The sequence below is a fragment of the Anomaloglossus baeobatrachus genome, chromosome 4 (assembly GCF_048569485.1).
Source record: "Anomaloglossus baeobatrachus isolate aAnoBae1 chromosome 4, aAnoBae1.hap1, whole genome shotgun sequence".
Taxonomy (NCBI): Eukaryota; Metazoa; Chordata; class Amphibia; order Anura; family Aromobatidae; genus Anomaloglossus; species Anomaloglossus baeobatrachus.
The window spans coordinates 563,078,096-563,090,624 of record NC_134356.1 but is presented as its reverse complement, the minus strand read 5'-3'; the positions used below and the strand labels follow the sequence as shown (position 1 = coordinate 563,090,624).

Here is a 12,529-nt window from a genome sequence, read left to right as displayed (position 1 = left end):
CAAATCCATTAAATTTTGTTTCCATTTTTCCATCATTTCCATATCATAAAGATGTTTATTGATCTTGTGATTTCCATAATACTACGAGTTTTCCTTATTTGTGTTGCAATTTCAATGTTGAGTAATGTGTGTTACCGTATTTTTCGGACTATAAGACGCACCGGACCATAAGACGCACCCTGGTTTTAGAGAAGGAAAATAACATTTTAAGCAAAAAATGTGGTCATGACACACTGTTATGGGGCAAGGATCTGCTGCTGACACTGTTATGGGGGTAATGTCCTCAAATTCTCTAGTAAGGTACCCCATCCTGGTAATGATCCTCCTGCCTTGTATATAATCCCCATTATATATTATATATATATATATATCCCTCATCCTGCTATACGTCCCTCATCTTGCTATATGTCCCAATCATCCTGCTATATGCCCATCATCCTGCTCATATGTGCCCATCATCCTGCTCATATGCGCCCATCCTGCGGCACACACATAAAAAAGAAAAAATAAACATTTATATTCACCTTTTCTCGCTCCACGCAGCGTCGCTCCTCCTCAGTCTGTGCCGGCAGCTCTGTGTGGAGCCGGCCACGCTCCCTGCAGCACCGCGATCTCCTTCTGTCTGTGCTGGCGACGCTGTATGGAAACGTGCGCACAGCGATGACGTCATCGCTGTGAGCCCCGCTAGTCTCCTCACAGCGCGGCCGGCAGACAGGAGGACATCGTGGTGCTGCAGGGTAACGGTGAGAGTACTGATTCACTGCACCTCGCGCTGATAATGATGCGCGGGGAGCCGTGAATACAGCCGCACATGATTACTCCAGGCTGTAGTTGCCAGGGGTAATCACGGCTGGCTGTTTACTATGCACGCACCCCCCGCCCATCACCCCGCCCACCTGTCAGCTTCAGTGCTGAGAGATGATGGGCGGGAGGATGGGTGTGCATATGTAATGAGCGGGCCCACGTGGTCACGGCAGGCTGCTACAGCCTGCTCGTGCCACCGATAACCCGCTCCACCGCAGCACCCTCATTCCCCGCAGCCCTACATTCAGACCATTAGACGCACCCCCCACTTTCCCCCAACATTTGGGGCAAAAAAAGTACGTCTTATGGTCCGAAAAATACGGTAATTAACACTTTGCTTTTGAAGTGTGGCCTTTCCGGAATCCAAACTCTCAACCTCTAGCAAGGTTCCACTGCTAGGATTTGAGGATTTTCTCTGCCTAAAGATCTAACTAGTATTGTTCCTATTTACAAGCTTATTTTAGAGGTACTTACTGGTATATAGGAATGTAATCTACACTACATGCCTATACACCTGTATATTAGATTAATTAAAAATCAGGGTCTTTTTTCCAGTATAAAATGCTAAAAAAAATTTTTTACACTTTGTAATACAGTTTTTAGCAATAAACATCACAAACCAGTAATCGCATCAGCCCCTACTACACAGTATGCACATAGTGATTGGTAAATGGTGTAAATAAATTGTATTTTCTTCCCTCTCTCCATTAACTCTATAAAAAAGCTAACGCAAATATAAGTATTTAGCAAAATGGAAATAGAAAGAACAAAAAAACAAGACCTCATATATAGAGAAGCTTACCTAAAAATAAAAAAGGTGATGAATTAATAAAAATAGACATATAACCTGGTCTTCTGAACAAACGCAAATGCATCACAAAAACATAATTGTGGATGTGTGTGTATTATGTGTATTTTATATAAGCTTGTGTGCACGTACTATGTATATATGTATAACATGAACTGTAAATGTGTGTAATGTATTAGCATGCGTGGATTTTATACATTTGTGCCTAATGTGAATATGCATCTACAGTATATACACCGGTGGGGCCTGAAGAAGGGAGGACAAGCTATGAAATCATAGCTGTTTATTACCCACCTGTAGCGATATCGATGGGGTTTTTCTCCTCTTTACACTGCACACGACCACTATTGTACGCTTCATCTTTTTCCCATTGTACAACTTCAACTTTAATCTGAAATGATTCTCCACCCTAGTAAACCAGGAATGATAAAGTGGATACTGTGAGAGCAGATACAAAATAAGGACACCATCAGCTTCTCCACACATCGTCTTGTGCAGATTCATGTCAATCTGTCATCGTCTGGAGACATTTCCACTTCTACGTACCTCACCATCTTGTAGGTCACTTTTCTCTTCCTTGGAATAGTGTAGACTGGATGATCTCTGTTGTTTCTCTCTCTGATCGGATCCATCTGTAGAAAACACAAAGCGAATAAATACATCGCTTCTATCCCATGATCAGATGATGGGCTTGTCTAGTGAACCCCCAAAATGGCTCTCATTTCCATTATTATACAAGCGCACCTCAATAAATTAGAATATCATCAAAAAGTTAATTTATTTCAGTAATTCAGTACAAAAAGGGAAACACATATTATATAGAGTCATTATACACAGAGGGATCTATTTCAAGTGTTTATTTCTGTTAATGTTGATGATTATGGCTTACAGCCAATGAATACCCAGAAGTCATTATCTCAGAAAATTAGAATTAGAAGACCAACGGAAAAAATTATTTTAAACTCAGAAATGTTGGCGCCTACTGAAAAGTCTGTACAGTAAATGCCTCAATATTTGGTCAGGGCTCCTTTTGCATGAATTACTGCATCAATGCGGCGTGGCATGGAGGCGATCAGCCTGTGGCACTGTTGAGGTGTTATGGAAGCCCAGGTTGCTTTGATAGCAGCCTTCAGCTTGTGTGCATTGTTGGGTCTGGTGTCTCATCTTCCTCTTGACAATACCCCATAGATTCTCTATTGGGTTTAGGTCAGGTGAGTTTGCTGGCCAATCAAGCACAGTGATACTGTGGTTAGTAAACCAGGTATTTGTACTTTTGGTAGTGTGGACAGGTGACAAGTCCTGCTGGAAAATTAAATTTCCATCTCCAAAAAGCTTGTCAGCAGAGGGAAGGATGAAGTGCTCTAAACGTTCCTGGTAGACAGCTGCGCTGACTTTGGTCTTAATAAAACACAGTGGACCTACACCAGCAGATGACATGGCTCCTCAAACCATCACTGATTGTGGAAACTTCACACTAGACCTCAAGCAGCTTGGACCTTGATTTCCAAATGAAATGAAAAATTTACTTTCATCTGAGAACAACACCTTGGACCCCTGAGCAACAGTCCAGTTCTTTTTCTCCTTGGCCCAGGTAAGACGCTTCTGGTGTTGTCTATTGGTTATGAGTGGCTTGACACAAGGAATGCAACAGTTGTAGCCCATGTCCTGGACACGTCTGTGTGTGGTGGCTCTTGAAGCACTGACTCCAGCAGCAGTCCACTCCTTGTGAATCTCCCCCAAATTTGTGATTGGCCTTTTCTTAAAAATCCTATCAAGGCTGTGGTTATCTCGGTTGCTTGTGCACCTTTTTCTACCACTTGGATACAGTACTCTGTGAACGGCCAGCTTCTTTAGCAATGATCTTTTGTGGCTTACCCTCCTTGTGGAGTATGTTAATGGCTGCCTTCTGGACATCTGTCAAGTCAGCAGTCTTCCCCATGATTGTGTAGCCTAATGAACCACTCTAAAGGCCCAGTCACACTAAACAACATCGCTAGCAACATCGCTACTAACAAACAACTTTTGTGACGTAGCAGCGATGTTGCTAGTGATGTCGCTGTGTGTGACATCCAGCAACAACCCGGCCCCTGCTGTGAGGTCGTTGGTTGTTGCTGAATGTCCTGGGCCATTTTTTATTTGTTGCTCTCCAGCTGTGAAGCACACATCGCTGTGTGTGACAGCGACAGAGCAACAACTAAATGTTCAGACAGCGGGAGCCGGCTTCTGCGGACTCTGGTAACCACAGTAAACATCGGGTAACCAAGAAGACCTGTCCTTGGTTACCCGATATTTACCTTCGTTACCAGCCTCCGCCGCTCTCAGCTGTCAGTGCCGGCTCCTGCTCTGTGCACATGTAGCTGCAGCACACATCGCGTAATTAACCCCATGTGTACTGTAGCTAGGAGAGCAGGGAGCCAGCGCTAAGCAGTGTGCGCGGCTCCCTGCTCTCTGCACATGTAGCTGCAGTACACATCGGGTAATTAACCCCATGTGTACTGTAGCTAGGAGAGCAGGGAGCCAGCGCTAAGCAGTGTGCGCGGCTCCCTGCTCCCTGCTCTCTGCACATGTAGCTGCAGTACACATTGGGTAATTAACCTCATGTGTACTGTAGCTAGAAGAGCAGGGAGCCAGCGCTAAGCGGTGTGCGCTGGTTACCAAGGTAAATATCGGGTTGGTTACCCGATATTTACCTTAGTTACCAAGCGCAGCATCGCTTCCACGCAGCGCTGCTGGCTGGGGGCTGGTCACTGGTTACTGGTGAGCTCACGCTCCAGCGATCCCTGCCAGGTCAGGTTGTTGGTGGGATCACTGGAGCGTCGCAGTGTGACATCTCACCAGCAACCTCCTAGCAACTTACCAGCGATCCCTATCAGGTTGGATCGTTGTTGGGATCGCTGGTAAGTTGTTTAGTGTGACTGGGCCTTAAGGGATCATTTTAAACACTTAAGAAGCTCTGGTGTTTTGTGGTGAGTATTCTAATTTTCTGAGATAATGATGTTTGGGTTTTCATTGGCTGTAAGCCATATTCATCACCATTAACAAAAATAAACACTTGAAATAGATCACTCTGTGTGTAATGACTATATAATATATGCGCTTCCTTTTTGTATTGAATTACTGAAATTAACTTTTGATTATATTCTAATTTATTGAGATACACTTGTACAGATGTCCAATCACATAAACTTACATATGTCTATACACACACACACACACACACACACACACACACACACACACACACACACGTCTCCACACACAGAATCATAGACATGGAAATGCTGACATGTGTATACATATAATGTATTTATCATTGCAACAGGTTGTAAATGTGAACATAGATCAATAGAAAAGAGTGTATTTACAGTTTAGTTCTCATCTTGCTGTCAGAGTGTGGGTGCTGCACTGATCCGCCGGCTGCAGGGAAGATCAGGACAATCCAGAAATGTATTGAGGGGAGAATTGATGAGATGTGGAGGATGAAGCTGGGGAAAGAGTGGGCTTTCTAAGAAACAAACAGTTGACATAGATCAAAGGAGAGTAAAAGTTGATTGGGCAGCTGTAAAAGTGTGCAATAGTACTAGAACACACAGGGATAGGAGCGGAATTATAACACATGGGGATTGGAGTGGTACTATACTACACGGGGATGGGAACGGTACTATAACCCCTATTCCAAAAATGTGTTTAAAATGTAGAGAAAACAAAAATGCCATGATTTGGAAATCAGAAAAGATCTGGAAGACAGAGAAGTGCAAATAGGGCCTCATTGGGGAGGGAAACAAGGGGTTCAACACTGAAAAGGCTCACTTTTGTCAGGTTGTGAGAGTCACAACCACTTGCAAGCGTATACAAGACACGGCTGCTGGAGCCCCAAGTGGATACAGACTATTAGGCGGTGATAGAAGGGGTTAGGCCTAAGCCACACGGCATGAAAATCGGTGCGAGTGGAGTGCGATAAAACATCGCATTCCACTCGGACCAATAGTAGCCTGTGTGTCAGCGCACATGAGCGATTATTTTCTCTGCCCTAATCAGACCGAGAAAACAATTGCAGCATGCTGCAGGTGTAATGCGAGACTCTGTCTCTCGCACCCATTCAAGTGTGTGGGGCGAGAGAAAAATCGCACTGCACTCGCAGTACACTGGTGTAATGCGAGTGCAAGGCGAGAATGGCAATAGCTGGCTACGGAGTAGAGAGGGAGATAAATCTCTCCCTCCCCTCCGCAGCACCCGCCCGCCCCCCGCAGCTGAGGTCCGCTCGCACCTCAGTCGCAGGGACACTTGGCTCTGCTGTACTGCCATTGTGAGCTGAGTGTCATGCGAGGGGATCGCAGTAATCCCTGTGTGTCCCCAGCATTAACACCACGCTGCCATAAAGGAAAAGACAATCCAAGGATACCTCAATGGTTTATTTATTTAATCATCATTGAGATATCTTGAGACTTCCTCTACAGCAGGTTTGCATTAACTCCTTCTATCACCATCTTACAGTCATGATTTGGAAATCTATTAGTCATATTTTATTCAAACAGAACATAGATCAGAAGGTGAAAGTTAGACATATTTCCATTTTATTTGAAAAGTTACAGTAACTTATTTAGAAATTGATGGCAGCAACACATCTGAAAAAAACTGGGAAAGGGTTAACAAAAGGCTGAAAAAGGAAGCGTTAAGGACTTCATATGCCTATGAGGCTGCTGAATCTGTACTTTGTGGTCTGTGATTTGACCAATCTGCACCGATGTCTGAATGAACCCTTACTAATGAGAAGCAGCTGAAGGGTCAATTTTCAACCAAGTCACATGACTGTGTATAAAAACAGCATGTTAGAGAGGCAGAGTCTCTCAGAAACAAAGAGAGTCAGTTTCACCCATCTGTCAACAAGTCCATCTAAAAATTGTGGATAAATGTTCTTCGACATAGAATTTCACAGACTTTGAATATCCCTCCATCTACAGTACATAATGTAATAAAAAGATTCAGAGAATTTGGAGAAATTCATGGGCATAAGGGACAAGTATTGGATGCTTGCAATCTACAGACCCTCAGGCATTAAAAACAGGCATGATTCGATTGTGCAAATCATTGCCTGGGCTTACAAATACTTTCAGAAATCATTGTCTGTGATCATAGTTCACCGTGCAATCCACAAATGCAATTGAGAAGCCATATATCAACACACTCCAGAAACACTGCCGTCTTCTCTGAACCAAAGCTCATTTAAAATGCACTGAGGCAAAATGGAAAACTGTTCTGTGGTCAGATTAATCAAAATATAACATTCCTTACGAAATTCTTGGAAGGACCATCCAGCTTGTTATCAGTGCACAGTTTGCGAATCTCTGATGATATGGGGTTACATTAGTGCCTATGCCATGGGCAGATTACACATCTTGAAAGGCACTTTCAATGCTGAACATAATATAGAGGTTTTAGAAAAACATATGCTCCCATTCAGACATTGTCTGTATCAGGGAAGACCTTGGATATTTCAGCAAGACAATGCTTAATCACATATTCCGTTCATCACAACAGCATGGCTTCATAAAAGAAAAGTTGAGGTGATGACCCGGCCGCCTTCAGTCTTGATCTTTTACCAAAAGAAAACATTTGGTGCCTTATGAAACATAACGTCCAGCAAAGACCCAGGATTGTGCAGCAGCTAGAATCCTACATCAGACAAGAATGGGACAACATTCCTCTCCCAAAACCTCAGCAAGTGGTCACTTCCCAGACATGTATACACTTTTGTAAACAGAAGAGGGGATACTACACAATAGTAACATGGCTCTGGTTCAACGTTCTTGAGAAGTGTTGTCAGTGTTCCGGGATTTCCAGTTTGCTTGTGAAGGATCTTGCCCTTTGTTGACATGGAGTTTTCTGTTCTGTTGCCCTACTTCCTGTTCATCTGTTTAAAAGCTCGCCCCTAAGCTTAGTCCAGTTGCTTGAGTATACTGCTTCCTATCTACTCCTGCTCCGCTGCTCTTGTTTCCTGGTTGTTATTTTGGATCCTGGTGAATCACCAGACACCGGCCCTGGACTCCACCTGGTCTCATCAAGCTGTGCCCTCGCTGGTCCCGGACTCCGTCTGCCGTCTCTGGTCAGCGCTTGTGCCTGGTCCCTTCCGTTCCATATCCACCCTAGGACCCGCGTTCCACATCACGTACGGACATTTTTGGATGATAACCTGTTGCCCTTTCGTGTCCCGGCTGCTGCACATTTAGGCCTTCTGGGGTGATCGCCAGACAGCCCCTGTATTGGGGTTCGCTCCTGGTGGCCTCCCTGGGGGAGTCCGGTGCGCGGTCCCGGGAATTCCCCCTTGCTCCAAACCTGGTAGGTATATACTGTGTTTATGTTCTTTTCTGTGTACATATTGTTGGTTGCATATTATAAAACTTCTTTGCACCAAGAACCCGTCTCTGGTTGTCATTGCCCTAACGCGATCGAAATCCTCAGTTCATACAATAGTATTACATGTTGCTTCCATCAATTCCCAAATTAGTAGACATGGCTCTGGCCCAACGTTCTTGAGAAACGTTGCTTCCATCAACTCCCAAATTGGTAGACACGGCTCTGGCCCAACTTTCTTGAGATGTGTTGCTTCCATCAACTCCCAAATTGGTAGACACGGCTCTGGCCCAACTTTCTTGAGATGTGTTGCTGCCATCAATTCCTAATTTATTTTATTTCATTTGAAAAAAATAACTGTCTAATATTCACCTTCTGATCTGTGTTCTAGGTTCTGCTGTGAATAAAATAGGACTATAAGAGATTTCTATATCATTGCATTTTTGTTTTCTCTACATCTTATACATTGTCCCAATTATGGGTGAATTGGAAGAGTTTAATACATGGGAAGTAGGAGCCAAGAAAAAAGGTAGCGCAATGGTGATGTAACAGATATACAGAGGGATGGGCAGCAGAGAGGGAGCAGATCAGGAGGATAATATAGAGGAACAAGTGTAGGAGCTTTATGGAAGTAATGGGCACAGTGCAGGTGATTTGTGCAGTACTCCATGGAGTAGGCAGGAGCAGAGTCCTGGAGAATACGGGTGGAGTGGGTGGACAGAGGAGGACATGGGTACAGGCAGGGAGGTGCTAGCACAAAGCTGCCTAATCAGGAAGGGAAGCATGTAACCAGCCAACATGGACACATGGAACCAAAAATCTGAAGGAAGGGAAGACAGAAGCAAACCCCCCCCCCCCCCCCCCCAAACATTGTGGGGGACTTTTCATTACAATTCAGAACAGATCAGCTTCTAACAAAAAATTAAGTTTGGTGGTCGGAATCCCTTTAACCTAAAGCACAGTGTGTGTCTGTGTCTCGATTTTTCACCCTGTTTCTTATTCTGCTTCTTCCGCCTCCCTCTCTAGAGACTTTAATATGAATCTGCAACATCATCCCTCAGTGAGGTAACCGATTGTCTACTTTTGACCAAGAGTGGGTGATGAGTTCATAGGGCGGGAGATGAAAAGAAGCAAATTGGTCTGTTAACACATATACAAATGTTTCAGATATTCACTTGTCCAATTGATTTATGCAAAGTTTACCTGGACATGAGGGTGGCTCATGATTTTCCATTTCATTCTCCTCCGGGTCTTTGGGTTCCTCTAAATGCTGTCCGGAGTGAAATCTCAGATGCCTTTTGAGAGTAGATATCTGGGAAAAACATCTGCCGCACTCGGGACAGGGAAACGGCTTCTCTCCTGTGTGGATTCTCTGATGTTTTACGAGATCAGCTTTCCGTGTAAAGCTTTTACCGCAATCTGTGCAGAGGAACGGTTTCTCCCCTGAGTGAATTTTCAGGTGCTGAATAAGGTTTGATTTCTTTTTGAAGCACTTTCCGCAGTTAGAGCACTGGTACGACTTCTCCTCCGCATGGGCCCTCTGGTGCATCAATAGTGCCTCGTGCTCGGTGAAGCACTTACCACACTCCCAACAGGTGAAAATATTGTCCCAGTGAGCTGTGCTTTGTGGGGGAAAAGTGGATTTATCAGGAATCATTTCCCCATCATTAGAAATCCTGGTATTTGTATCCACATCCTGCAGTCCCGAGTGTCTGTTTTGGAAACTACAGCTTTTTTCTGTGGAATTCTCAAAGTCATTTTTATCTTCTACTTTCCAATCTGGAGAGGAATTCTTGATATCGTGAGCATTGACTGTGGATACAGATAGAGCAGATCTTAAAAATGATGACAAACTCCAATGAAAAGGAAACACACAGTGACACAATACATCTTCTGTTGTGACCATATCATAAATTACTCTAATTGATCCTAAAAATTAATTTATCTTGTACACAAGATGAAATCTCCACTTACCTGGAGATGAGAGAGGCTCGTGATTCTTTGCATCATTCTCGTGCAGGTCTATGGGTTCTTCTAAATAATGTACAGCAGGTACCTGGTACACACAAAGATACAGTCAACATCCAGAAACCTCTTGGTCACACACATTGGACAACTGTAGCCCATCACGTTAGATCCCCCAAACACTTGTAGCCTTTGCTCGCTTGGGTGTACATGTGTTGTAACAGGGAAGAATGGGGCTGGCAGGCACTTCTGGCGGCAGCTTATCTACCAGAAAGGATTGGAAGTTGAAATTCAACTGTAGATCCTCATCTTCCCAAACATCTACCATTAATCTAGAACCACACATTAGATGGTTGGCTGGTGCCACCGAAATCAGCAAATATAGTCTACAAACAGCTATGCTTCTCACTAGAATGTTTAAATGGTCTCTTCAGGGAGGAAGGAGATGAACTCTAGTACCACCTAATGGAAGTTGGTTTGTCAGTCTCCGCAAGTAGAAACGTTCTCCCCTTAGACCCCACTTAGGCTTCTCATAAAGCCAGATCAGACTTCATACTTTGCACTGACGAGGGACAATCATCCCGAAACACTGTGCATGCAAATTGAGGTTCTGATCTGGCATAAATCCTACGTCATATGAAAAGGCTCGTTAAAGAGTCACTTTTGACTTTTAGGATTGCTACTTTAAATAGGTGGCACTAGAGTTCGTCTCCTTCCTCCCTGGAGAGACAATTTGACTATATCCCAGAGGAGCATTGCAGCTATAAGACTCCTCACCACTGACAGCCAGATTGGTTTGTCAGTCTCCGCAAAGAGAAAAGATCTCCTCTTAGACCCCACTAGAATGTTTAGCACTCAGAAATGCTCACCTCTCTGGTCAGCAGCTCGATGATCCGATCAGTAAGTTCTAGGATCTTCTGCTCATTGTCCCTCGCCAGTATCAGTGATTGAGGTGAACGCATCCTAATGGGGCTCAGCGGTCTGGTCCATCTTACTGAAGAATGGGGAAGGTCATTGTATGACTTTTTTACCACTGTGTAATCCTGCAGATTTAGAAAGAATTCATGAGTTTAGTTACCACAGCCAAAATGGCCAAAGGCCGCTGCTGGTGATCTGTTATGTGAACTCAATTTGGCCACATAGAAGAGATAAATAGCAGCCAAACATTCATTTGACAGACAGTCAACTCTCCTGACTCCCCCATACATACAGTGTGTGTCAGTAACAACACATCCAATCCACACAGGCAAATAAATCAAACCATAGATGTCCATAAATTATGTGTAATAATGAGAAATCACAAAGCAAAAAAGTATTGAACACGCTTACTAAAATGTAATTAATATACAAAAGCCTTTGTTGGTGATGATAGCTTCAAGACGCCTCCTGTATGGAGAAACTAGTTGCATGTATTGCTCAGGTGTGATTTTGGTCCATTCTTCCACACAAACACTCTTCAAATCCTGAAGGCCCTGTGGGCTCCTTCTATGAACTCTGAGCTTTAGTTCCTTCCATCCTAGCAGTTTTATTTTCTTTATCTGAAACCAATTTAGAGTTTTCTTGGCTGTATGTTTGGGATCATTGTCTTGCTGAAAGGCCCACACTCATTTTTTTTCTTCATCATCCTGGCAGATAGCTGCAGATTTTTATTATGATGATACATTTATCTATTCATCCTTAGTTCAATCATATGAAGCTTGCCAGTGCCGTATGCAGAAAAAAACAGCTCCACATCATGATGTTTCCACCTCCAAACTTCACTGCTGGAGAGCGTGCATACAGGCCATGGAGGTAGAGTGTATTATTTATTGTTTTCTTTGAAACAATTGTACCTTTGTACCTGCTAATTCCAGGTGTTTCTGTAGCTCTCCACAGGTGGTTCTTGACTCTTTGACAGATCTTTTCACTCATCTGTTAGAAATCTTGTGGCGAGCACCTGATTGTTACTGGTTTATGGTGTAATTAGGTTTTTTGCACTGCCGTATTATGGCGCAAAACGTGCTCACTGGCACCTTCAGCACTTTTAGAAATTCTTCTGTAACCAATGCCATCAGTATGTTTTGCAACAATCAGGTGGCAAAGGTCTTGAGACAGCTCAATTGTCACATGGCCTTTGGCTCAAAACATTGCCAAATGTCATGGCGGTATCTGGCACTGTTAACACCACAGACTCTGACACTCCACACTGGTTTCTAGGGGGCTTTAGAATTGCACAGGCAGGCTCAGACATCGACCAGTTGTATGTTCATTAGTGATCAGGCTGGCAAGGGTTAATCTCTCCTAGCTTGCTGGTTACCTCTAGGATCACATGTTATGAGAAACCTATCACAGTTTCTCCCCGCCTTTTTAAGATGGTGGAAACTAACATCCTGTGCAGATTATAGCTTTAAGTTATATTACCGGACCATGTGCTGTTGTGATCCAGTTGCTGGTGAACTACTGAGTGCTGTTTGATGTGTTGTGGGAATTCTCTTATCGTCTGTTTTATTCCCTCCCTTCTCTTTATTTCCTCCTGATCATGTATTGTCTAATATTGTCTTCCCTGTTTGTGTATTTGTGTGGGTTTAACCACTCATGTTCCAGCCCTCCCCTGGAGTTGAA

General features: G+C 43.7%; 1 protein-coding gene across 2 annotated transcripts in view; it reads right to left on the bottom strand.

Annotated features, from left to right (window-relative positions):
• The window catches only part of LOC142304033 (uncharacterized), a 104,453-nt gene that overhangs the window by 27,673 nt on the left and 64,251 nt on the right, over positions 1-12,529 (bottom strand). For both annotated transcript variants that reach the window (XM_075346012.1, XM_075346013.1), the window contains exons 3-7: positions 10,798-10,971; positions 9,938-10,019; positions 9,167-9,775; positions 2,159-2,244; positions 1,907-2,021 (exon numbers count right to left, since the gene is read on the bottom strand). In XM_075346012.1, the coding sequence (XP_075202127.1) occupies positions 1,907-2,021; positions 2,159-2,244; positions 9,167-9,775; positions 9,938-10,019; positions 10,798-10,971 (1,066 nt within the window). The remainder of the gene's footprint in view (positions 1-1,906; positions 2,022-2,158; positions 2,245-9,166; positions 9,776-9,937; positions 10,020-10,797; positions 10,972-12,529) is intronic.